Genomic DNA, 27,234 nt, shown 5'->3' with positions numbered 1-27,234 from the left:
AAAAAGTGTGAGACTACAACTGGCTACGTTATAATTCAGAGGAAATCATTATATCATTATCAAGTCACACCCCTTGTGGCAATAAAATATAACAAAGCAAAAAAAAAAAAAAAAAAAGCAAACCAAACAGATTTCCTCAGCCAACACAAACTTAGTCTATTCTTAGGGGTTGCCATGATGTTTCTGATTAATGGTAACATGTTCTACAAGTCCAAATAAAACATCAGAAAGAAAATATTTTTTTCACTGAATAAGAAAGCTGTTATTTGTGTGATCTTAGTAAAACTCTGACAGGAATTTGTAAAACTCATTCATAATTTAATCAAATGTCTTTTTTTTTTTTTTTTTTTTTACCCCCTTGGTATAAAAGTTTACAGAGAGTTTCATATTCCATCACAGTTACATGGTCTAGTGCATTTCAGAGTATTTGGACATTATCAAAGCTGTCCTTTCCCAATGGAAACGTTTAAGAAAACATTAAGCACTTCTCAAGTGACATGATGTGGAATTATACTTTTTGCTCTTACCTCTTTTAAATACACATGTATTATTCAACAAAGCAAAACTATTTTACAGTGTCTATTAACAAAAAGTTCTCTATCAGATAGAGGAAACTACAGTATCCTGAAGCTATTTCCCCAAGAGCTAGTTTAGTAGACAGACCTTTGGGCCCATCTTATTTTTCCTTCTTTTTTTTTTTTTTTCCGGTAAGGTAACTTTCCATTATGCACATACTATACTATCATCATTCATTGGGTGGGGATTAGCTGGGAAGTAGCTGTATATTTTTAGTGAGATCACTGATGGCAATGGATCTCTGGATTGTGCTGCTGCTTATGGTTAAATCATATCTAACGTGAAATTTCGAATTACATCCAAAGCTCCAGTATCAAAGCCACACATATCCAACATGCCTCTATCATCTGGGTCTGCAATGGTAAAACCATTTGATGTCATTCCACAAACAATCAGTTTAGCTGGAATATCCATTTTCTGTAGAAAAATACCAAAATACGTATTAGAAACATGTATGTAAGGAAACACAAAATACCTCCAAAATTAAATCACTTTAACATTTCTCTACCAGAGCTTTTTAATTACAAAGTCCATTTTTTTGGGGGGGGGGAGTCAATCTTTTAAGGCTAGAATATGGGAATTTTAGAAGAATGGACAATAAAATTGTATTAGACTCTGCCTGAAATTTCTACTTCTCTCATCAATTACTTTACTTGTTCTATGGGCTGCAGCATACATTATTGAGCAGCCTAGGCACTTTGTACTTACGAAACTTGTCAGGGTATTAAGGGTGCCAGATATTTTTATCAACATATCAAGTGCTGGGGCAGTGTGTATGAGTATATATAAATATAAGGACATAGCTCTCTGGGATGATCAACTTTTGGCTGATGACTGATATGTGCGATATATACATGTTCCATGTAAGAACCTGTCCTCTACAGCTACATGTAAGATTAAAATAATTGAGTTTTTGAGAAAAACCTACAATTGCTGAATGTATACACGTGAGAAACTACAATGAACTCTTTAAATAATACATCTAACGTAATTGTTAAAACAAATGTTAAGAGGTAAGGACTATAACTTACTATGATGTAGATCAGTAATAATTTGCTCAGGTCCACACAGAGTAAGAGAAAGACTCGGGACTCATACCCAAACAGTCTTTACATTCTATCCTGGTTGGGCAGTGCCTCATGGCTGTAATCTCAGTGCTTTGGGAGGCCAGGATTTCAAGTTACAGTAAGCTATGATAGCACCATTGCACTCCAGTGATGGAGATCCCATTTCTTAAAAAAAAAAAAAAAAAAATTCTACTCCCTCACCTGTAGCTTTCAAACTTAGGCCTGCATCAGAATGCTCCAGAGGGCTTGTTAAAACACAGTCCCAATGTCAGAGTTTCTGATTCAGCAGATCTCTGTTGGGCCTCAGGAATTTGCATTTCTATTAAGGTCGCAGGTGAGGCTAAGACTGCTGGTAGGGAAACCACACTTTGAGAACCACTGCTCTTCATCAACAAGTTCTATTTCTACTAGTCACACCAGCCATATTTTAAGTGCTCAAAAGTCCCATGTGACTAGTGGCAACACATATTGGAGAATGACGATTTATGTCATTTCAGAAAGCTCAACAGGAGTATACTGATTAGAACACAGATATGTCCATAAAACGTAGAGCATAGATTATAGCTTTAATTTTATGTAATCCTTTTCGAAAACTCACTAATACTTTCAATTTTTCAAGGAGCACACTGAATTATTAAAAAAAACTTACAGCTAAGGTAAAACAAATATTCTGATTATTACCAAAAATACTGTTTGCAAAGGATATTCTTGGTAATGTTTAGCAATGGAAACTGGTTAAATTATATATGTGTAACCAATACTTTTTCTTATTGTAAGTACTGCTGAGTCTATAACGGACATTGGCTCCTATATAAGATACAGAACTACTTGTAGTAACATTTTTTGAAAACCTTAAGTGAATAAGACTCAAGAATGGCCAGGTGTGGTGGCTGTAATCCCAGCACTTTGGGAAGCCGAGGCTGGAGAATCACTTGAGCCTAGGAGTTTGAGACCAGCCTGGGCAACATGGTGAAACCCCATCCCCACAAAAAATTAAGTAGGCATGGTGGCACGCTCCTGTAGTCCCAGCTACTTGGGAGGCTGTGGTGGGGCAATCACTTAAGCTTGGGAGGTTGAGGTTGCAGTGAGCTATGACTGAGCCACTGCACTCCAGCCTGGGCAACAGAATGAGGTCCTGTCTCAAAAAAAAAAAAAAAAAAATCAAGTATTAAAATATTATTTGGATGAGGAACCATATTAGAATTTGTTTTACCTTTCGATACTCCCTCAGAGCAATAGCAGGATGGACACCTCCAGCAAAGGTCTCATTATCAGTGAATACAATGAAGACATCAGCAGGTGTGTTTGTCTTCTGAGCCCAGATCATTGGAAGAGAGCAATCAGTTCCACCTGCTGGGATCTAATTCGGAACAAAAGCATGAATAAATAAGTAAATAAGTCCTTAAAAATACTAGTTTTTGCAGTCTCATTTTGTTTAGCACCAATATATACAGCCTTCCCAAAGCCTGCATATATATTTTCGGTTTTTGTACTTGTCATGAGAAATTTAAGACAAAAAAATTTTTGTTCTCACAGATTAATACCATACATGACATCAATATAAAATCATTCTACATGTTATGTAAACTTAACTAAGTAAACTTAAAAAACACAGTTTCTTACCTGACTCATAGCCATTAAAACCTGTTGTAAGGTCATATCTGTAGTCACTGGACATGGTACCATTTCATCAGAAAAAGCAACTACGTAAGAATCTTTTTCTGTTCTTGTGACAACCTGAAAAATTCAATGGCAGTAATTTTCAGCAAATTTGGCAGAAAATAACAGTATTTTGAATTTTATCCAACTTCATGTTTAAAAGAAACACTGATTTTATTTCTTAACTTTTTATTAGTGTGTTTTAGAACTATACAGTAACTGTAGTACAGCTTTCAAAGTACTTTCACAAAAAACTGGCTGTCATGACTATCCTTTGAAGCAAATACAGTAAATATTCTTCTCATTTTATTAGGTAAGAAATAAAGCCCCAGTAAAGAAGCTAAAAAGTCTGCCTGCTATTCATCTGTTTGTTATTCACTGACAGTCAAGATAGAACTAAAGTCTCCTAGACACTCTATTAGTTCCCAGATCTTTTAAGTTTCATATCATTAATTTAAGCATTATTTTTAAAATAAATTTTAAAAAATTTTTGTCTTTTTTTCATTTTATCTAAGCATTATCTACTTCCTAAAAAATCCATTAATATTTCATCTTTTGTTGTAAAAATTAAAATTTCTATTCTGCTTATTCTCTAGACATACTTTTTCAACATACTTAACACTTTGGCTTTACACCATTATCTTTAAATATAAAATAAAAAATGTGACAAGCTGAAAGGACAGAAGAAAGTGAAAATGTAATTCTTAATCACTATTTAACTTATAGTTTTGTTCTACAGTAAACATGTTTTTAGAGTGGCAAAATTGTCTTAGGTGTTCTCACCATGCACATTGCTGCAGCAACTGTACTAGCGTTGAGTATACTACCCAAAACTCTTTGGTTCATAGAAGCACTGACATCAACAGCTAGTAAGAAACGTTTTCCAGTTGGTTCAACTGTCTACAGAGAAAACAAAACAATCATTAAAAGCATAATAGAAATTATGAGTAGATTAAATTTCTAAATCATATTTACTATCTTACATTAAAAAGACTATAATAAAAGGCCTTCAGATTTGTGATATACCAATTGACAACTACTTAAAAATGCTCATCTGGCATAGCAGCTATGATTGAAAATTTAAAAAATAATAAAAATGCTTAGCTTTTACAGGTAAAACAAACGAAGAACCTATTCAATAATTTTAAATAAGTTACCATCCTATTTTTAAAATCTTTCCTCATTGAAGTAAAATCAGAGTTTTTAGTAAGAAATTTTTATTGTGGTAAAATGTAACATAAATTTGACCTTTTTAACCATTTTTAGATGTATAATTCAGTGGCATTAAGCACATTCACAATGTTGTATAACTATCACCTCTATCTATTTCTAGAACTTTTTCATCATCCCAAATAGAACTTGTACCAATTAGGTAATAACTCCCCAGTGCCATGTCTCTCCCTAGCCCCTAACAACTTCTATTCCACATTCTGTCTCTATAAATTTGCCTACTGTAGATACCTCGTATAATGCAATCATACAATACTTGTCCTTGTTTGTCTGGCTTATTTTACTTACTGTAATCTTTTCAAGATTTATCCATGGTATAGCATGTATCAAATGTAATTCTTTTCTAAGGCTGAATAATATTCCATTATATATACCACATTTTGCTTATCCATCTGCTGATGAACATTTGGTTGTTCATCAAAATCAGTTGTATTTCTATATACTAGCAATGAACAATTCAAAAAAGAAAATTAAGAAAATATTTGTTCACAATAGCATCAAAAATAAAAGACAAGAATACATTTAACTCTTGGCTATTGTGAATAATGCTACTGTGAATATTGGTAAACAAATATCTGTTTAATACCTGTTTTCAATTCTTTTGGGTATATACCTAGAAATGGAATTGCTGGATGGTATGGTAATTCTACGTTTAACCTTTTGAGAACTGCCAAATTGTTTTCCACAGGGGCTACACCATTTTACATTCCCACCATACACTATGTTTCCAATTTCTCCACATCTTCCCCAATTCTTGTTTTCTGCTTTTTTGGTATTAGCTATCCAACTAGATGTGAAGTGGTATCACACTGTCATCTTGATTTGCATTTCTCTGATTGTTAATGATGTTGAGTATTTTTCATGTTTTTTTTTGAGATGGAGTTTCGCTCTTGTTGCCCAGGCTGGAGTGCAATAGCACAATCTCAGCTCACTGCAACCTCTGCCTCCTGGGTTCAAGAGATTCTCCTGCCTCAACCTCATGAGTACCTGGGATTACAGGCGCCCGCCACCACATCCAGCTAATTTTTTTTTTTTTTTTTTGTAGAGATGGGGTGTCACCATATTGGCCAGGCTGGTCTCGAACTCCTGACCTCAGGTGATCAACCCATCTTGGCCTCCCAAAGTGCTGGGATTATAGGGCACCTGGCCCTTTTCATATTCTTATTACTCATTTGTATATCATTAGAAAAATGTCTATTCAAGTATTTTGCCCATTTTTAAACTGGGTTGTTTGTACTTTTGCTGAATTTGTAGTTTTCAGTATTCTGGATATTAGGCACTTATCGGATATATGGTCTGCAAATATTTTCTCCCATTGTGTAGATTATCTTTTAGCTTTCTCAGTAGTATCCTTTAATACACAAAATTTTTAAGTTTGATGAAGTTCAATTTATTTTTTCTTCTGCTGCCTGTGTTTTTGGTGTTTTCTAGTTTTAGCTCTTAAATTTAGGTCACTGATCCACTTTGAACTAATTCTTGTATTGGTGTAAGATAATGGTCCAACTTCATTCTTTTGTATTTGAATATGCAGTTTTCCCAACACCATTTGTTGAAGATTGTCCTTTTCCCAGTGAATCATCTTGGCACCCTCATCAAAAGTCAACTGACATCCTGGTGCAGTGGCTCACGCCTGTAATCCTAGCAGTTTGGGAGGCCAAGGTGGGTGGATCACTTGAGGCAAGGAGTTCAAGACGAGCCTGGCTAACACAGTGAAACCCTGTCCCAACTAAAAATGGAATAAATTAGCTGAGTGTGATGGTGCATGCCTGTAATCCCAGCTACTTGGGAGGCTGAGGCATGAGAATCACTTGAACTCAGGAGGCGGAGGTTGCAGTGAACTGATTGCACCACTGCACTTCAAACTGGGTGGCACAGTGAGACTCTGTCTCAAAAAAAAAAAAAGTCAACTGAACATATACGCAAGGTTTTAACTCTGGACTCTCTATTTCATTGGTCTATATGTTTATTCTTTTGCCAGTGCCACACTGTTTCAATTACTGCAGGTTTGTAGTAACTGAAAGAGTTACCGAAGAGTCCTCCAGACTTTGTTCTTTTTTTAAAGATTGTTTTGGCTATTTGGGGTCACTTGAAATTTCTTAGGAATTTTAGAATGGGTGTTCCTATTTCTGTAAAACATGCCATTGGGATTTTGAAAGAGATTGCATTAAATCTGTAGATTGGCTGCTTTGGATAGTATTGTCATCTTAACAATATTAAGTCTTCCAATCTGCAAACACAGATGTGTTTCTATTTATTCATGACTTAATTTCTTTTAGCTGTGTTTTGTAGTTCTCAGTGTATAAGTCTTGCAGCTTCTTAAATTTACTCCTTTTATTTTTTGATGATATTGTAAATGGAAATGTTTTCTTAATTTCTTTTTTTGGATTGTTCATTGCTAGTATATAGAAATACAACTGATTTTTTATGTGTTGGTTTTATACCCTGTAACTTTGTTGAATTCATTTTTTAACTTTAGAGTTTTTGGTGGATTCTTTAGCATTTTTTCTAAATACAAGATCATGGCATCTGAGGATAATTTTACTTCTTTATTTCCAATTGAGATGTCTTTCATTATTTCATTTTCTTGCCTTACTCTTACTAGAACTTCCAATACTATGTGGAATTAAAGTGGAAAAACTGGGCATCCTTGTCTTTTTCTTGATTTTAGGGGAAAACATTACAATCATTCACCATTATGACATTAGCTATGGGGTTTAAACATTTTTGTTTTTTAAATCTCTGGCCTTTATCATGTTGAGGGAGTTAATTTCAGGTTTATATAGTGGTTTTCTTTTTATCACGAAGGAATGTTGAAATTTGTGAAATGCTTTTTCTGCATCAATAAGATGATCATGTGGTTTTTATCACTTCATTCTACTAATGTGATGTATTACATTGATTGGCTGTCATATGTTGTACTATCCTTGTATGCCACGGATAAATATCACTTGGTTATGGTATGTAATCCTTTTATTTTGCTGCTGAATTTGGTTGCATTTTGTTATACAGCAAGACTTTTTAGCTTCTGTCTTTGATGTGAGATTTCCATGACTAAAAACCTCATTTTTTATCAAGACTGATGAGATGTATCTACCAATTAATGGGGAAAACAGAGGACCAAGTCATAGGACCTGATAGGAAGGCAAATTTCTAAAGTTAGTAACACGGGTTGGATTTGTGTCTCCACACAAATCTTATGTGCACTGTAATCCCCAGTGTTGAAGGTGGGACCTGGGGGGAGGCGATTGGATCATGGGGGCAGTCTAATAGCTTAGCACCATATCCCCCCTTCTGCCATGATTGTTGATATGGTTTGGCTGTGTCCCCACCCAAATCTCATCTTGAATTATAGTTCCCATAATCCCCACGTGTTCAAGGGTGGGATCAGGTAGAGATAACTGAATCATGGGGGTGATTTCCCCTATACTGTTCTTGTGATAGTGAATGAGTTCAGACGAGATCTGAAGGAGCTTCCCCCACTTTTGCTCATCACTTCTTCCTGCCGCCATGTGAAGAAGAACGTGTTTGCTTCCCCTTCTGCCATGATTTTAAGTTTCCCAAGGCATCCTCAGAAGCAAGGCAGTAGCCACTGTGCTTCCTATAAAACCTGTGGAACCATGAGCCAATTAAATCTCTCTTGTTTACAAACTGCTCAGTCTCAGGTACTTCTTTATAGCACTGCAAGAACAAACTAATACAGTTAGTAACTTAAGTTACCAAAATGATCTTAGAATAATTAGTTGCTACCCAAAGGTAAAGAGAAATACTTTACTCATAAACTTACACGATATTAATTATATACCCACCTCATATGAACTAAAAAAAAATGAATACCTAATTAAAAAATGATTAAACTATTAATACTACCTTTAAAATGTATTATTACAAAAGATACTAAGTCTTGAGTCATTTGTTTTAAAACAAAAATCATATCACTACCTTAAATGTTTTATAAAAAGCAGCATCCAATGCTTTCAAAATTTCTTCATCAGGGCGCCACTTCAGTTTTCCTCTCAGCCCATGACCTGTCTTGTAAGTTTCTAATGCGATCAAAATATGAAATGGATGTATACGAGCCTAGAAACAAAACAAAGTATAAGGAAAATTTTAGCAAAAAATAGTGATTATGTATACTCCTTAGATTTTTGTGTTACTGTAGCTAATAACTACATTTCATACAGCAAAGAGAAAAATGAAAATGTATTAAACTTACTTACACTTAAGAGCCATAATGCAATTTGGTATAATGAACATCTCGAAATACCTTAAAAATGCACTGACTACATTTCTAAAATTTAGGAGCCACTTTTTCAGTTAGTAGTAGCTAACAAAGAACACTGATAATGCTTACCTTTTTTAATAGTTTTTCATTACACAGTTTTTCACATACTAAAGATACTTCTGAATTTCCTGGTTCAAGTACTGAATTAGCAGTCATCTTTCCTAGATTCCTTAGTAATGCAGTAAGAGGCATTTCTTGTAACAAAGCCTTCCATACCTATTGCAATAACAGGTAGAAATACCAGGAATTAAGGGAAAATAAATCAGTATAACACACCTATATCAATAAATATTCATAATATAGTCTCAGGCTTTCATCTGGGGTTCAGAGTGCTTTCAGAATGAAAATGTCTAAGTCAAAGGCTTATCAAATAAGCTAAGTTTTTTTACTAGAAAAAGGAAGTGAAGTATATTTTATGAAGGAAATGCATAGATGATTTTTTTTTTAATTAGCAAGGCAGATTTTCTGGAGTGAAACTAACACAAATGCCACCTACATCATGTTGAACATCATGGTAGGTGTTTTAAATAGACATTAATTTCAAGATATATTTTAAATAATTTCTTTTTAGAAGTATAAATATATAGCTACCCCAAGTTTATCCTTTTAGCACCTACAGTAAATTACTCATGTTTAATCACATGCTGTAACATGTAATTCACTCACCTCTTTCGACTTTAAGTGATTTGTTAAAAGATGTTCTCTAACTAATCTATGTTCTTCTATTAGATGAATGACTTCTAGCTCATCTCTTGTGCGCTTCACTTTCTCTACAGCCTCCAGATACTTTAATAATTTTTCAGTCTCCACAGAGAGTGCTTTTTCTTTATACAATTCATGAACTTCTTTCCAGCCCTTTGTAATATATTTGGTCACAATTGCAAGTCCTTTAACAAGATAAAGAATTGAAAAAGCATGCAGGATTACCAAGTAAAAAAATAGAACATGTTTCCTCAAAATGCATTCTATAACTAGACACACAAGAGTTAATGCCCTTACACTGGGATGCTGCTTTTCATGATATAACAATTAAGCAAATGGGGTGAATTAATTTTCTTATTCAGTTATTACTATTTAAATATGAGACTTTGGAGTAAAAAAATCTGTATCCTGAGTAATTTTGTTACAGAGGCTTTTCTTTCTTTTCAAAGACACCAGCATTAGAAAGTTTCAGGTCCATAATCTCAGAACAACTCACAAGAGTACAGATGTATCTCAATTAATATTGTATTATATTAATTATATTCATTTGTCTCTCTTTGCTTTTGAATAAAATATGTCTATTTACGAACAGCAGAAGTAAGTAGAAGTGGACAGGTAGGTAGGTTCTTTTACACTGTGTTTTAATAGCTGAGAAGTATTACTGGTCCAAAGAAAAAAAAAAGAAGAAGAAAACAGTAACTTGTTGATTCCCTCCACAATTTCTTCTAACAGAAGAAAGAGCCTTGGATCGGGGGTGAGAAAATCTGGGTTCTAGGTTCTAGCCTATACTCTGCCAATAAATGGTGGTCTTTCTAGGTCTTAGTTTCACCACTTCTGTAACACAGCAGGGACTGGATTACAACATTAAAATGTCTATGAGGGAAGGGCAAATAAAATAAAGAAATAAAACCAGCACAGTGAGGCCGAGCGCCATGGCTCACACCTGTAATCCTAGTACTTTGGGAGGTCAAGGTGTGTGAATCACCTGAGGTCAGGGGTTCGAGAACAGACTGCCCAACATGGCAAAACTCCGTCTCTACTAAAAATTTAAAAATTAGCTGGCCGTGGTGGCGCATGCCTGTAATACCAGCTACTCAGGAGGCTGAGGCAGGAAAATCACTTGAACCCAGGAGGCAGAGGTTGCAGTGCGCCAAGATCACGCCACTGTACTTCAGCCCAGGCAACAGAGTGAGACTCTGTCTCAAAAAAAAAAAACAAAAAACAAAAAAACAAAACACCACCACAGTGATGTAATAGACAGTTGTGAGGGTGTGGTGACTGAACAGCGTGCGCCCTGACAAGTGGTGTAGCCATGTATCGACTTCGTGCTGCCAAAATAAAAAAAAAATTACTTTCAAGAGAAGCCAGAATATGAGTTTTTATGTTTTCTGATTTTTAAAGATGATGACAAAGAATTCATTTTTACCCTAAAATACTGTATAGGCCATATGAAACACATCTCTATGCCAATTGAGCCTATTATGTTATTTTTGAATTCTAAATAACTTGATCAAAAGTTAACACTAACATGCAGGAACTTCTCAAGTATTGTGACTCTTGCTATCTTCCAGATTTTGGTACAAAATCATCTTAAATGAGTAAATGTTTCATGTGAGTATATCTTCTATTTTGTTTTTCCAATGAAAATAAAAATTCCTTAAAGCAGTTTTATCCTACCCAGTTATGTAATTGTGCTGGCCCCACAGTGGGTGCACAATAAAAATACCATACCTGATTACTTGAATCACATTGTGACTTGTTTTATCGGTTATAAATACACATTACAGTTAAGATATTAAAATACTATTAATTCTGTTGCTTACAGTTTTTCCAAATTTTTAAACTTCGAAATGCTAGGGATTCTCCATGTCCAATGTGATATTACTATTACTAACATGGTTTCAATTACGAGTTCTGCCCTCGACAGTTTCAAATTAAAGAATCCTATGTGTGGAAGTAAGTTTAGGGAACATGTACTAATTCCTCATTATATAGACCAAAAAAACAAAGCACAGAATAATTATTTTCACAAGTTCAGAAACTGGTCCAATTAGACTAGTAATGGGCAGTCTTTCTCTTAGTCTATAGAACTTGCTCCACACTTCCAAGACACATCTCAACAAACGAATAAATAAAGCTGGATGCCTAAGTCCTTCTTAACGCTGGATCAAATATTTGGATAAAAAATTTAAATGTAAAAAACAATGTTTCTTAACCATGAAAATGTTAGGAAAAAACCACAGATAAATATTTTAGGTTGGAAAAGGCCCTTCTAATCCTAACACAAAACATAAACCTATGAAGACACTGATAAGTTTGACTACATTAAAATTCCAAACTTTTAGTGTGCCAGAAATGTCTCCCAACCAAAAAAAAAAAAAAGACAAAGGAAAAAAAAGAAGAAAAAATGCATGCACTGTACATAATAATCAACTCCTGTAATATGAACCCCAAGTTCTTAGAACAGTGTCTATCCCTAGTAGGTGCTCAATAAATATTTGCTGAGGGCCAGGCACCGTGGTTCATGCCTGTAATCCCAGCACTTTGGGGAGGCCAAGGCAGGCGGATCAACTGATGTCAGGAGTTTGAGACCAGCATTACCAACATGGTGAAATCCTGTCTCTACTAAAAATACAAAATATATATATAATATTTTTATATATAAAAATACAAAAAACATTTCATTTGAAAAATTCCACTTATAATTAAAATGGTAAGTTAGGAATTACTGAAGAGATTCTGTACATAAAGATATGTGTGGAAGGGAGAAAGAGAGAACCAAAGTATACTTCTGCTATATGTTAGGTGCTGGGACATTTAGTCTCAATAATTGTAAGCTTATTCTCCTTACCCTCCTTTTTAGATGAAGGTACAGAAACTCAGCTTGTTACTTGGCTTAGGGCCACAGAACTGAAATGTGAACCCACCCTTCTGAGTGGCTGTCTTTTCAAGTTTCACTTCCGGTTGAAAAAAAAAAAAGTCAAATTTTGTACATGTTGATTTTTGTGGAACTTCACACTTCAAATTACTCTTGCCCAAGAGTTTTTCTTATTTCTTTCCTTGAAAGGACTAGTAATTATTATGGAGTCAACTAACTTTTCAAAAGTCGACTTCTTCCCATAGATACAGAAAAACTGCTCCAAGTTATCAGGTCCCCTGACTGACTGCCTGAAAACAATTAACTTCCTTTAAGTTCAGCACTATATAAGGTATAAACACATGTCCTAGGAAGATGGGGAGGAAAAAAAAAGAATGGGCTAGAGAAGTGGGTACAGCATGGCCATCTGTCACCTACTGGCAAGGAGCTGTTTTGCTTATTGCAACTTTTTTTTTTTTTACTTTTCTACTTAGCATTTCATTGGTTACAGAGCAGTTTTCTATATATGATCTTATGGAATAGCTGTGTACAGTTACCTAAGTTTTACAAACGATTATACTGAGACCAAATTTGAATATCTGCTGAGTAACTGGCAAAGCTGGAACTCAAAAGCAGTTCCTTCTAATGATCGTACCCATATCCAAGGATTATTGCAACTTTTAATCTGTCCATGCTACTTACACAGTCCATAATCACTTGGGTGAGCATTCCAGTTAGGACAGTGGCACTTTAAGATTCAGATTATTAATCTATAAACCCATCATTTGATTCTTGATTATTAATGTCTGGATCGCCTGTGGTAGGTGTGTAATCCCAGGAAGGCATTAAACATATTTGAATTAATGCATGTTTTGAGAATGAAAGGCTATTTCTAGAAAATATTACACACTTGTCTTATGTTAAATAAAAATTTGCTATTTATTGGATATCCCTTACCCACCCTTCTTCCCAATGAAGATCTTATGCTTACCTTCACTGGAAGGTTTAAGATGTGACAATCTTAATAGATCTTTGTGAGACCAGCCATTTCTCTGTTTATATTTTGTAACTGCCAGAGCAAGGGCCATGCCACCTTTCTCGTTGTACCAGTCCGCTATAGCCTTCCGGAGGGCACGACCCCACATGCCACATTTCATGCTTTCCTTCAGATCTTTCTTAAACTGGATAAAAGTAAAGAGATGGGTAGGAATGCGGCAAACTTCAGAAACAGCTTTAAATGCTGCTTGTTTTGTGCTTATGTCGGAGCACTGGGAACAAATGGCAAGTGCAAAGAGCATAGGCTCTTGCTTTGTGGTTCTGCCTTCTTGACTGAATGACTTTATTTCTTGTATCACTTCACATCCTCTGCCATCTTCAATCAATCTAATTAAAGCTTCAGCATTTTCAAGGCCCAACTTCTGTTCTTTGATATAATAAGTCCCACCTTCAGAACCGAAACATAAGAACCGGTGTAGTCGATTCATGTCAGTGACTTGCCATACATATCCATCCTGAGAATTGGCTATCTGCTTCTCATTCAATGGCTGCATTTGGTTTACGGATTCCTCCATTTTTTTTTTGTCTTTAGGAAACCTATCAAAAAGGCAAAATGTTACTACAACTAGATGGGCACAATAACATTAAGAAAGGAAAACAAAATGTAGGTTTACTGAAATGTTATTAACTCTTTTAACAATATCTTTTAAGTTTGATAGTTTTTCCCTTAGTACAAAATCAATATAAATGTCCTGAAGAAAAATCAGGAAAGGCAGAAAATGAAAGAAAAAAACCATATCTGAATATTTTGAAATGACTACTGGTAATATCTTAAGTTTTTAAAATGTTTTTGTTTTATATTCCTATTTTTATAATCTAAAGAAACTAAAAGCCCTTCACAGCAAACAAACAAGATTATAGCCACAGTGGTGTGATAATCAGAAGCAACTGAGGAGTCATCTTTTTGAGATACAGTGTGCTGCTTCAGAGATTAAGCAGGCAGGTCAGTATGGCGTCTTGAGGCCCACACAGAGAATAAAAGAAGGGAGGGCAGCAATAGTAGCGGGTACTAAGAAAGATCGTACTCCCTGAAGAATTATGTAAACATTTTTGGTTGCTGATCTAACATTCATTCTTCCCCCTTCTCCTCTTGTTGGCCTCATATCCTTCAAAGGAGGCTAGGTCTTTCCCTAGCCCCAAGGGATGGATCTTTATTGCTCTAAGCCAGTGGTCCTCAAACTCAGTGTACATCAAAATTACTAGAAGTACTAACTGAAACACAGATTGCTGGGTCAGCCATCCCAGGCACTGCCCGAGTTTCTTCTATAATTTATAGGTCTCCAGTGAGGCCTAAGCATGTATACTTATCACAAGTTCTCAGGTGATGCTGCTGCTGCTGCTCGACCCAGGCCCAATAATCATGGTGCTCTCCTTGCCGCATGACTGGTATAGGGAGTTGGGCATGTGTCATGACTCTGGCCAGTACAACATGGTAAATCAGGTGAGAACACTTTCGAGGTTTTCTTCATTCTCAAAAGGGGGCTCAGGCTCTTAAAAAAAAAGAAATGTTCCCTTTTCTGCCTTCTGACATTTTCATTTGCAAGTCATGCCTGGAGTGGTAACAAACATCTTGAGACTTTGAGATAAGCCAGCTTAAAATGGCACACCAATATATAAAGATGGCAGAACAGAAAAAAACAAAGTACCTAGGTCCTTGATATTGGGTTACCTGAAACTGCCCTGCTTATACATTTCCTATTATGTCATAAATGTATCTTACTCTTTAAGCCATTTTTAGGTTTATTGTTTTATGTCATCTGTAACTACCCTCAGTCTACTCCTTCCATTAGCTCTAAAACTCCTAGAACTAGCTATCTGGAAACAATATCCCTCTTTATCCTTCTAGTGGAGGACCCACAATTGTCACTTCATCATCAGTCCACCACTATTCTTAGTACAGTATCACTGTTTATTGAGGTCCTTCAATCTGTCATGTTATTTCGGTGCACTGGGCTTCTGTCCATGGCAAACAAAACAGCACAACCAGCAAAAACTTCAACCAGCATTTACTGAATAGATACTATGTATAAGACATGAAGGCAATTTCTCTGCCATTAAAGAAACTGAAAAAAAAAATTGTTCTCCTGATTGCAGGGAAATCACACTCATTTGTGGAGACAGAATCACAATGCAAACTGTAATTAAGTGCTGTAGTAGAAAAGTATTATGAGTGAGCAAGGGAGTATAAAATAATACTGTCTAAATAATCCAGAAAGATTTGAGCCGAGAAGGCAAACTAAAAAACTGATAAAGTTTAGGGAAGGCGCTCCAGGAAGAGGTTTCTGAAATCCTGATCTGTCTTTATATTCTAGAAAAGAAACTAAGCATCCTGTAGAGCCATACAGACATGTTGACAGATATGGCCATAACTTAAAGAGGAACACAAGGTAAAATAAGTTTTGTTTTGAAGACCATCCTTACTTGACCATCTTTATATATTATGAGGAAGGCTAAGGATAAAATCTTGGTGAATATTAACAACTAAGAACTAATGAGAGAGAAGGGCTTTTTAAAGAGAGACAGAAAAGGAGGTGCACAGAGTTGAAGAAAACTAATGGACCACGAGGAAGAGAACTTCAAAAGAGTGAATGGTTGGTAATTTTAAATGGTCAGAGGAAAAGTAAATAAAAGGCTAGCAAATGATCACTGGATTTAGCAAGTAGGAGTGACTAGTGAGAGTAAGCAGTAGAGTGGTACAAGAAGTAGCTTGATTACAGTGAGATCAGGAGGATATGCAGTGAGGAGGAAACTTCACAGCTAGACTACTCTTGTACACAAAAACTATGAATGAAAGTAAGAGAAAGGATGGGACTTAGAGGAAAAATCTTTTTACCTTTTTCAACGGGAAGATGCTAAGATTGAAAGATTCAATTTGGAGAGCTGAAGATACAGTAGAGAAGGGGGACAACTGAAGGAAGTAGATTCCTGAAAGAAATGAGACAGAATGAGCTTAGAGCATCCAGGTTGAGACTGGCCTACTAACAGCAAAAGAGATACTTCTTTTATCTTTTAAGGGTAAAGAGTATAGGTAAAGATAGATTTGAGGGAGTGAGGGATAAGGAAATTGAAGACATTCCCCTCTGACAGGAGATGTAGAATGCCAAATAGTATGTGGAGAAATTTGGTAGAGATGGGAGGAATGAAAGACTGGGTCTCAGAGAGGGGAACACATAGTGGTGTAGGGGGATAAGTGCATGGAAGAATGAAGAACCTCACATTGTGAATGTGACTGAGGTGTACAGTGATCTGAATTGTGTTGGGAATATTAGTGTCAATATTCCAACTAAGATTCTAGTACAAATTTGCTTATGTTAGTGGAAGCCTGGGTCTCAGGTGGTATCAGAGATGTAATGATCATATTAGTCATTAGGCACAAATTTATAGTTACTGAATACAGCACAGGCTGAAACTCCTGGTGCAGTGGATGCCTCTTCTCCTATTCATTATTATCCTCTTTTCAATTTGGCTTTTATTTCTACCTTTTGATCCAAAACACTTTAAGAAGACTAACATGCTTCACAAAGACTGATACCTTAATTGCCAATTCCAGTAGAAAATACTATGTTTTTCTGATCTTCACATTGCATAGACTCTGCTAGTCTCTCCCTTAGCTTTCATAAAAACAGTCTCTGGTGGCATTTCAACCTGTGTACTTCTGCTTATTAGTTATATTTGTTAGATGAGTAACACTGAAATGACATCTAATATCAGATAATTCTACTACACCTGCTTTCCTGTACCAAGGACCAACTGGTGGGATTTAAAAGGTCCCAAACCAAACCTCAAAATTCCCTCTCCCTTCAAATTCTTTTCTTTGTATTATTCATTGTGACCACATGTAGCTACATTATTGGTTCCCTTGAGAGTAGAAACCAAATCTTATCATTTTTGTCTCCTCTTTTGTATTGCTTTTATGTAATTAGTAATACATACTTAAAGCCAAATATCATTAAAGTTGACTTTCTGAATCATTTCCCAAATAATCATGCACAATTGGTTTCTCTTTCCCATAACACATTTTGAGAATAAAAGCCTCAATATGTGTAATGCAATATATAATACAAGTCTTTAAGATAAATTCTGTAATCAGAATGATAAATGTACTATATGTACTAAATGTCATCTTAGAACAATATTTCTGTTTTTCCAATATATTTAATACAAGGTATTCAAGTACTTTTCTAGAGCAAGCAGCAAAATGAACTTCTAAATCTATAAAGGATGTCTAAGAGGTAATCTCTAAGTGTAATCCTTATAATCCCTATTAGAAGAAATCAAGTTATTTATTCACAGACTCTTCCTTTTGCATATTATGATATAAATGACAACCCTGAGGACATACCCTTTCAGTTTTTTTGCAGCAGAAAATGCTTAGCTTTTCCTATGCTTCTGCGACTGTACTTTCCAGAGTGCAACATAAAACAGTGGAACAGATAACATTATTAGCAGCCAGGACACCTTTCTACTTTATTGTATAAATTTACCAGAGTCATATTCATATTTTTAAAGACAGAAAAGAGAATAACATGTCTCAGGCTACTCTCCTTCTTGTCACTGAGTGTGATACACAAATAAACTCAAAATTTGGCAAAGTGATAGGATACTGTGGCATCTTATAAGAGAGAGTATCTGGTCTTTGTACATAATAAGCAGAAAGTTTCAAAAACCCTTGGTATTTCCTGAGAAACAGGAGTGTCTTTGTTACATTAATGAGGCAACATGGGCCCCTAGGTAGCTTCAGGATGGGGGCTAGTCACTAGAAAGACCAACTATATGTTTAGAGGAATAAACTGGTCAGGCTAACCTTCTAGGAAAGGAAGAGGACTTGAGATCGAATTCAGTTACGCAGCTAATGATTTAATCAATCATGCCCATGTGACAAAACCTCATAAAAACTCTGTTCATCAATACTCAGTGGAGCATCCTTGGTGAACAAAAACTGATGTGCTGGGAAAGTGATGTGCCCACATTTCACAAGGATGGCATGGAAGTTCTGCATCCTTTCCTTGCCCCAAACCTTGCCATATGTGTCTACTTCCTGTTTGGCTGTTCCTGAGTTGTATCTCTTATAATAAAACTGTAATTGCAAGTAAAGCACTTTCAGTGAGTTATGTGACTCATTCTAGCGAATTATCAGCCTTGAGGGGATTATGGGGAGTCTTGAAATTGTTATGCACAGGGCAGAAGTGTGAGTAGCCTAGGGACCCCATTTACAGCTGGCGTCCAAATTAACGGCATTCTTAGTGGGGACCTTGTCCTTTAATTTGTGGGATCTGATGCCAACCCTGGGTAGCTAGTGTCAGAACTAAACGGAAGTGGGGGACACCCAGCTGGTGTTACAGAATTAGTGTTGGAACGTAGACACCAAAGGCAAAAGTGACAAAATAAAAAAATAAACTGGACTTTATAAAAATTTAAAACTTGTATTTCCAAGGACACCATCAAGAAAATGAAAAGACAATCCAAGAATAGAGAAGATATTTGCAAATCATACATACGATAAGGGACTTGTATCTAGAATATACTAAGAACACTTACAACTTAATAAAATGATAAATAACCCAAGTAAAAATAGGCAAAAGATGTGAATATTACTCCAAAGACACACAAATGGGTAAAGAATCTGAAAAGGTGTTTTTCCAAAGAAAATTATCCAATGGCCAGTAAACACATAAAAAGACGATAAACGTCATTAGTTATCAGGGAAATGCAAATCAAAACCACAATAAGATACCACTTCACATCCACTAGGATGGCTATAATCAAAACAATAATATTAAGTGTTGGTGAGGATTTAGAGAAAATGAAACGCTCATATACTGCTGGTGGGAATGTAAAATAACACAGCCACTTTGGGAAACAGTCTGGCAGTTTCTCAAAAGGTTAAATATAGTTAGTATATGACCCAGGAATTCCACCACACACCTAAGAAAAATGAATACATGTATCTATACCAAAAGTTGTACACAGATGTTTTTATCAACATTATTCATAACAGTCAAAAAGTAGAAGCAACCCAAATGTCCATCGACTGATGAAGGGATGAAAAAATATGGTATATCCACACAATGGACTATTATTAGACAATAAAAAGGGATGAAGTACTGATACATGACACAATGTAAACAAACGTTGAAAACATTACGCCAAGTGAAAGAAGCCAGTCACAAGAGGCCACATATTGTATTACAATTCCATTTATATGAATTTTCCAGAGTAGGTAAATTCAGAGAAATAAGTACATTAGTCTAAGGTTGTCAGAGGCCATGGGGAAGAAACACTGGGAAGTGACTGCTAATGGGTAGGAGATTTCTTTCTGGGTGATGAAAATGTTCTGAAATTAGTGGTGATGACTGCACAACTCTGTGAATATACTAGAAACCAATGCACTGGATACTTTAAAATGGTAAACTTCATGATATGTGAATTATATTCTAAAAATCTATTATTAAAAACACAAAAACTGGCCAGGCAAAATATATTTGGAAAGTTATTTAAATAAACAAGCACTTAAATAACCCTGCTATTATCTATATCATAACGGAGAGCACCAATACAATGGATTACACGAAAATTATATTTAGCCCTACAATTTTTATATTTGACTTTTAAAAGCAATTTGAGATACACACAGACATACACAGCAACTTAATTTCTTCTTTCTCCAACTGCCATCATCTCCTGCCTCAAAGCTTAAGCTCCATTATCAGTGGTTTAGAAGGCAAGTGGGCAGTGAGTGAGGTCAGAACCTGGTCATCAGTTAATCCATTCCTGGATAATCAAGTGTTGTAAATCCAGATTAACAACAAAAAATATATAGTTAATTCTTTGGATGGGCCTGACCTATCTATCTAGTGCTCTTAAAACACACCATACAACTAATGTTGTATTAAATCTCTATAAATTAAATTCTTGAGAACTTAAATATTACAATACTATAATATTAAAAGCATGGCCACATTTGTCTTTTTTTTTTTTTTTGAAACGGAGTCTCACTCTGTCGCCCAGGCTGGAGTGCAGTAGCGTAATCTTGTCTCACTGTAACCGCCGCCCTCCAAGTTCAAGCGATTCTCCTGTCTCAGCCTCCCAGTAGCTGGGATTACAGGCACCTGCCACTGTGCCCGGCTAATTTTTTGTATGTTTAGTAGAGACTGGGTTTCACCATGTTGGCCAGGCGGGTCTTGAACTCCTGACCTCGTGATCCACCTGCCTGGGCCTCCCAAAGTGCTCGGATTACAGGTGTGAGCCACTGCACCCAGCCAAGCATGGCCACATTTTAAATTGGTTGTGGATATTTTATGCATTGTTCATTTCTCTACTTTTAAAATTTAATTTAGAATGCAAATCATGCTAATAACACACATTATATAATAGCACTTGTTTCACAATTATCAGAACTACAGCATGTACAGTATCTTCTATCAGTACTAATACGTTATTTCCAAGGAACCCTACATTTTTCTTGAACTTACACATCTCAACATCTTTCCAAAGTCTCTTGATAATTTGAAAATGCTGCCTTTCATCTCAAGAAGTCAAAGACATTTGCAGATTATTCCTTTTTAAACGAAGTCAAAGATTTGTCAATCTATGAGAGTGCACGACAAATGTAAAGAAACAATACTACAAAAATGGGCCCATGATAGAGGTTTGCTTACCCATGATACAGCTATTTGAATCCACTGATCAATGTGACGCTATAAAAACTGATGAGGAAGGAACTGTGGCAAAAATGACAGCATGCTAGTCTGAGGGGAGCTGCCAACCGGTTGCCACGTGGTATGGAACTAGTAGTTGCCAGATCTCATTTTTCTCAAAGATCCAGAAATCTGGCTTTTTATGGAAACTCTCAGGTTCAAATGTTAACATAATGAAAGACATTTTAACCCCCTCCTCTGCTTCTAGATTGTGCCAAAGGCTAAATTTTCAGTTTGGTCTGCAATAGGTCATGTTAATTAAGTTGGGTATCAAATAAATTTTAGTTTTGATACATTCTGCACAGAAAACAGTTTCAAGTTCATAGCAATATTACAGATTTAAAAAAATACCACAAACTACTTCGGGCTCTGATGCCAATCATTCTGGACTCTTGTGCCTCTTAAACCTTTCCAATTAAGTGTCTCAAGGAAATACACTGAACAGAATCCCCCCACTCTCCAAGTTGAGGGCAGAGTTTCCGGAGATAAACTTCAAGAAAGTTACAAAAAAAAATTTTTTTAAACCAATACTTCATACAAATTTTGGCTTCTACCCCATAACGTACTCAGACTTCTTTCAACACAAAAGCTGCTCTGTTGCTTCCCTCATAAAATTTACCATGTTTGTTTCGAGGCTTCACATAATCCGTAGCACAAGGCTCCCTAACTCCAGGGCACAGGTCACCTATTTGAGAAGGAAGGAGTCAGAGTTTTATCCACTAAAACTTTTTTTTTTTTTTTTTCTGGAAGCCAAAAGTTTTTCTTGGAATATGCAGCTTTTAAGGAGTAAATATACACTTAAAGACTTTAACAAATACACTCTTAAAAACTTCAATCTTAACACTATAGTACTCTGTGAAAGCTTGTTGAATGAGGGCAATTTAGTAAATGTTGGGTTTTAACACATCATCCAATTTTAGAATCATTCCAAATGTTTTTAGATTAATACACGACATTTGTTTTCAACCTAATTTTCCCTTGATGCATCGCATCCCCTTCCACCAGTCTAGCAGCCCCATGGATTGTAGGACAGACCTTTCTCCTCTCCCTCGTTATTCCCTCTGTGATAAATTCGCCTTGTCTTCCCACAAAGATCCTTCTTCCAAAACCCAGATCCCGGGCGACGCCTCTCCGCGCAGAAGCCGCGGGAGGAGGAGAAAGAGGAGGAGTAAAGCAGGCCCTCTCGACGTCGGCCTGCGGGGAGCGACGCCGACAAGCAGGAGCGGTCCGGCTTCGGAAAGGGCCCACCCTCAGGAATGGTCCGGCCAGGCCTAGCGAGGATGTCCCTACCGCGATGCTGGTTCCGTTTCCCAGGGTGGGCAGGCGCGGAAGCGAGGCGGGGAAGAGCGATAGTTTCGCGGCGTTTGCCCAGCCTCAGCCCCTGGGATGCGGGTGAGAGACATGGAGGACTGGTCAGACTTTGCGCGTTCCTGGGGCCGCTCACACAGCACAAAAGGCTCCCAGCCGGCTTCCCGCAATGTCCTCACCTGTGCCTGGCAGCCGACCCCCCACCTGGACCCGCAGCGCCGCCAGGAGAAGTCCTGCGCAGCGCTGGGAAACGACAAGAGACGGCAGACCGATAGGCAGCAACAGCGACAGCAACCGCCCCACTGCCGCCGGGGAATTCCAGGTTCGGTTACCGGGAACGAGTCCCGCCCCTCTTCTTTTGCCCCGCCTCCGCCCCAGTGGGGCGAGGATCCCGGATGTTACCTCCCTCGGCGCTCTGAATCTCCGCCCTTTCTTCTCAGGCCCCAGCCCTTCCGAATCCGCTACGGGTGCTGCAAGGCCTGGGAAGAGTTTCGATGTCTCTAGGGTGGCTAGAGCGTCCTCGCGCGCTCCGTCGCGCTGCAGGTGACGGCGCCCGGAGGCTGTCGGGAAGTAGGCGGGGTGACGTGTGGTGGACGAGCTCGGCGGCGGGTTTGCTGAGATCTGTTTCTGGCCGCAGCTGGTGCGGGGGGCGGCCAAGAGCGAGAGGTGGATCGGGGCGGTGTGTGGCCGGGGCCATGACGGGCAATGCCGGGGAGTGGTGCCTCATGGAAAGCGACCCCGGGGTCTTCACCGAGCTCATTAAAGGATTCGGTGAGAACCAAGGGGACCGTCCTGGGCCTGGGGTCATGGGAGGAGGCCCAAGCTGGGCATGGAGTGGTTCCCTGCGGCCACCGCCGCCTCGCATCTGGAGAGGTGACTTCAGGAACCTGGAGTCCGGGTGGGGGAAATGTAGGTTTTCTGCCCTCAGCTCGAGACAGTCGTTTCCACAGTAATTTGAAGAGCCACACCACGAGGGCAAGGATCGTGTCTGTCTTGTGCCTGCTGTATCCTCAGGACCTGGCACCCAAATCCTGTAATTGACTTGAGGACCCTCGCTCCCCAAGCTCTTAAAGCACATACTGTCCTTTCCACTGCCCCTTCTCTGCGGCGCGCACCTTATCCCGGGCTGGTGTGGTCAAGTGCATTGCTCAGGCCATTAGTCCTGCAGAAGCCACCCTAGGGTGTGCCTTCTCAAGGGTGAGGTGTCTGCGGCCTAAGCCGCCCAGGAACTCGAGATTCTGGTTACTCAAAGCAGAACGCCCTGAATGTGTGAATAGCTCTTCGGGACATCCACACACGCCGACTGCGTGGGCCTGAAAGGCCACTTCACTGGTTCCGCTCTCTGCTCATTTCTGGCTTCCGGTGAAGTGAGTTTTCTTGAGCTAGTGTTCTAGACTAGAGGCCACATGCTTTCCTCACAGTTTCTCTCTGGCTGTGTTTAATGCCTTCCGTCCTAAATAATCAGCACATTTGACTTTTTATCCTTCCCTATTTATCTTCTTAGTCTCTTCTTTGGACAGTACGTTTTTATCTGTTACATTTCCCAAGTATTACTGATTCTACGATGTTAAAACTTTCACGCGGGATAGCAAACGCTGATGTAGATATTGCCTATTGTACATAGCTTAATATTTGGAATGTCATTTATCAAGCATATGTTGTTCATCTGTATCTCAGGCACAGTAGTAAGGATTGGGAAATTTTCTTTTCTTTTCTTTTTTTTTTTTTTGAGACAGAATCTCACTCTGTCGCCCAGGCTGGAGTGCAGTGGCGCGATCTTGGCTCACTGCAAACTCCATCTCTCGGGGTCAAGCGATTTTTCTACCTCAGCCTCCCGAGTAGCTGGGATTACAGGCACGCGCCACCAGGCCGGGTAATTTTTTTCTATTTTTAGTAGAGACAGGGTTTCACCATGCTGGCCACGCTGGTCTCGAGCTCCTGACCTCGTGATCCACCCAACTCGGCCTCCCAAAGTGCTGGGATTACAGGCGTCAGCCTCTGCTCCCAGCCAAGGATTGGATAATTTCCATGTGAATAAACTATAACTGCTGTTTTGAAGAATTGATAGACTATAATATGGTGTGTTAATTGCTATATTAGAGTATATACAAAATGTTATAAGTACACAGGTCGTGGAGGAGCACAGGCAGAAGGATAAACATAAACAGTCGTGATGTTAAAGTATATGCTTAGCGAACAGCTAGCAAAGTGACTAGAACATAATGTAACAGACTGGAGGAATATTTATTTGGATCTGAAACTGAAAAGATAAACCGAGGCCAGATTGTATCTCATGTTGTATAGTTTGAATTACCCTGTAGTGACTGGGGATTTACCTATCAAATATATTTTAATGCTGAAATGACATTCATAATTAAGGTTTATTGTGCTTGTAAGTGTGCAGGGCAGGTTGGAATAAAGTGAGGGAAGCTAGACATCTCTTAAAATGGTTGGAGTCCGAGATGACTGTCTAAACTAGTGGGTTAGGAAGGAGGAGTTAGATTCAATAAGTTTGCTATATTTAAATCAGTAGTTGCATGTGGAAATGTCTGCTCTTCATTCCTTTGGGAGCAGAAATACATCCATAACATGCTAAATTAAAAAAGGAGTTCTCAGGGCTGCCAACCTTACAGTAGAGGTTGAGTGGTAGTATATTACTCCTACATGAGAGAAAAAAAATCAAAAGGACTGCTTACTAGACGTTGGGGAAAAAAGAGGCAAAAATAACTCCCTGGTTTCTAGGCTGGTGAAACGCAATTACAAGTGAAAAGCAGGCTTGATGGACAAGAAAATGGATTCAGATTTGGACAGACACTGAGTTTGACATGTCTGCAGATTTAGCAATATATTTCACCCTCAAAACCTTAACAATATGTTAAAGTTAACTTTCAGAAATGTTGTACTAGGTAAGTTTGTTTACTCCTTCAATTTCATATGTGCAGAAAAATTGGAGATCATGCACGAAAGAATGATATATAAAATCATCTTCTGTACATGCACATATGAAAAAGCAGTAGCTATTAATTGGCTTCATTAGCAGAAGAACCTGCAAAAAGTTAAATGATGGTAGTTTTATGTCACCATCGGATGCTTCAAAGAGAAAATCAATTTATTCCAATTATTTCCATCATTTTCATTTTTTTCACTCAATTTATACATTTAAAAAAGCTTTTGGCTGTTGATTCTTTCAAAAGTGAAATATCTGTATTGTGAATGCTGTCATAAATTCATTTCAAAAGTTCCATCATTGAAAGGGAAATGAATTGTAGATGCAGTAAGTATGTAAATACAGAGTTTGGTGGAATATAGTATCTTTAAATTAAGAAACTGGTGGAGCAGAACTGTACTTTTAATTGGTATGGTCCATACATAATAACAAATGTGTGCCAAAACAAACTGTGATGGTCTGTTAATAAAAACAGAAGCTATAAACATTTGGTTACAGTCAAGATAGAGTGATGGGGACTGGATTCATTTTTCTTACAACAAACCAATGATCCCAGCTTTCATTTTATTATAAGAAAGTAGAAGACGAGAGCACACTAAACCTAAAGTAAGCAGATGATAAAGTAAGGAAATAATAAAGATCGCAGTTGAAATTAGTGGAACAGAAAAGAGGGAAAAAATGGAGAAAATACATGAAACTAAGAGCTGTTTTTTGGGGAAGATCAATAGAATCACTGTAACCAGACTGAGCAGAAAAAAGAAATGTTCCTGTATTTCAGTGTAGGAATGAGAGAGGTGACATCATTACAGATGCTACAGATACTAAAAATAATATTATGAACAATTTTATGCCAATAAATTTGACAATTTAGATGAAATGTACAAATTCCTTTAAAGACACAAATTGCCAATGTTCACTTAAGAAATAGATAACCAGTATATGCCCTGTATTTATTAAAGAAATGGAAATTGTAGTTTAAAATTTTCCCACAAAGAAATTCTAGCCAAGGTGGATTCACTGGTAAATTCTATCAAATATTTAATAATATCAATAACACCAATTCTACACAAACTCTTCCAAACTAATTGGAGAGGAAGGAATGCTTCCCAATTCATTTTCTGAGGACCAGCATTATCCTGACACCAAACCAGACAAAGATATTACTAGAAAAGAAAATTACAGACCTATATCCATCATTAATTTAAATGTACAAATTTTAAACCATTTTACGAAATTGAATTTAATAATTCATTCAGTGGACAATACATGACTAAGTGGGATTTACCCCAGGAATTTACCAGGAATTTAGGATTGGTTTAACATTTAAAAATCAATGTAATGCACATATTAATAAGCCAAAAAAATCAAAAATATGATTATGTCAATAGATGGAAAAGGCATTTGACAAAATCTAACATCTATTAAGAATTATGAAGTGTTAGATTTTATCCTGCTTGCCAGCAAATAAGTTGGCTTGCCAGTTTCATAGATGCTAGCAGACAACTTTTGGTTTAAAGATAAGGGTTGTATTACTCATAGCATAATAGGCAGCAGGAGATTCATTTTCACATTGGTTCCCATTTCCTCCGAGTCCATGAGGATGGAGGTGGGCTCTGGTGGATGCTGCATAAGTAGTGAGGCTGTATTACAGCTGAGGAACTCTTGAGATAGAGAACTAATCTTACAAGGAAGCTGCTAGCAAACCTGCTCAACTTTTGCCTTTAGGGACATATTATCTTTATTATCCTGAACAGCAAATCAGCCTTCCCTCTGCCTCAAAAAAAGGTGCTATCTCTGTCTTCCAACTCTGTTTACTGTATGAACATCCTTGAAAAGATGGTCCAGAGCAAAAC

At 37.4% G+C, this 27,234-nt stretch overlaps 2 protein-coding genes and 1 non-coding gene across 25 annotated transcripts in view; 2 read left to right on the top strand and 1 right to left on the bottom strand.

Annotated features, from left to right (window-relative positions):
• Window positions 1-313: 313 nt before the first annotated feature.
• RO60 (Ro60, Y RNA binding protein) lies at window positions 314-22,963 on the bottom strand. 3 transcript variants are annotated; one of them, XM_033199022.1, is made up of 9 exons: window positions 22,614-22,963; window positions 13,365-13,966; window positions 9,481-9,701; window positions 8,884-9,030; window positions 8,472-8,609; window positions 4,086-4,202; window positions 3,267-3,380; window positions 2,857-3,003; window positions 314-993 (listed from the first exon to the last, which is right to left on the bottom strand). In XM_033199022.1, exons 2-9 carry the CDS (start codon window positions 13,942-13,944, stop codon window positions 841-843), a joined length of 1,617 nt encoding a protein of 538 aa, XP_033054913.1. In that variant the 5' UTR covers window positions 13,945-13,966; window positions 22,614-22,963; the 3' UTR covers window positions 314-840. The 3 variants fall into 3 exon arrangements, with proteins under 3 accessions (XP_033054913.1, XP_033054914.1, XP_033054912.1); XM_033199023.1 differs by having other exon boundaries at window positions 22,837-22,858; XM_033199021.1 differs by lacking the exon at window positions 22,614-22,963 and adding an exon at window positions 22,162-22,507 and having other exon boundaries at window positions 665-993.
• Window positions 22,276-27,234, top strand: part of UCHL5 (ubiquitin C-terminal hydrolase L5) — a 56,881-nt gene continuing 51,922 nt past the window's right edge. For 14 of the 21 annotated variants that reach the window (XR_004434221.1, XR_004434219.1, XR_004434217.1 and 11 more), the window contains exons 1-2: window positions 22,302-22,756; window positions 22,875-23,205. Coding sequence is in view for 16 of the 21 variants with exons in the window: in XM_033199031.1 (XP_033054922.1) it covers window positions 22,604-22,756; window positions 22,875-23,205 (484 nt within the window). In the remaining 5 variants the exon portion in view is untranslated. Of the gene's footprint in view, window positions 22,757-22,874; window positions 23,206-27,234 lie in introns of all 21 variants that reach the window. The other 7 variants (XM_033199036.1, XM_033199035.1, XM_033199033.1 and 4 more) reach the window with 4 other exon arrangements.
• LOC117077115 lies at window positions 24,968-25,102 on the top strand. Its single transcript, XR_004434691.1, has one exon. It is a non-coding gene; the product is annotated as a small nucleolar RNA U109 (small nucleolar RNA).

This window comes from Trachypithecus francoisi, unplaced genomic scaffold, assembly GCF_009764315.1.
Source record: "Trachypithecus francoisi isolate TF-2019V2 unplaced genomic scaffold, Tfra_2.0 Lachesis_group5, whole genome shotgun sequence".
In the NCBI taxonomy this organism is placed as follows: Eukaryota; Metazoa; Chordata; class Mammalia; order Primates; family Cercopithecidae; genus Trachypithecus; species Trachypithecus francoisi.
This window is presented reverse-complemented; position numbering and strand designations above follow the sequence as displayed.

Excerpts from the sequence above, each read along its gene's own strand:
- RO60 (XM_033199022.1), bottom strand. The coding sequence starts at position 13,944 with ATGGAGGAATCCGTAAACCAAATGCAGCCATTGAATGAGAAGCAGATA. Across the intron at positions 8,610-8,883 it reads ATGAAAAACTATTAAAAAAG|GCTCGTATACATCCATTTCA; the intron begins GTAAGCATTATC and ends TTTTGTTTCTAG. Across the intron at positions 4,203-8,471 it reads CTTTTTATAAAACATTTAAG|ACAGTTGAACCAACTGGAAA; the intron begins GTAGTGATATGA and ends TTTTCTCTGTAG.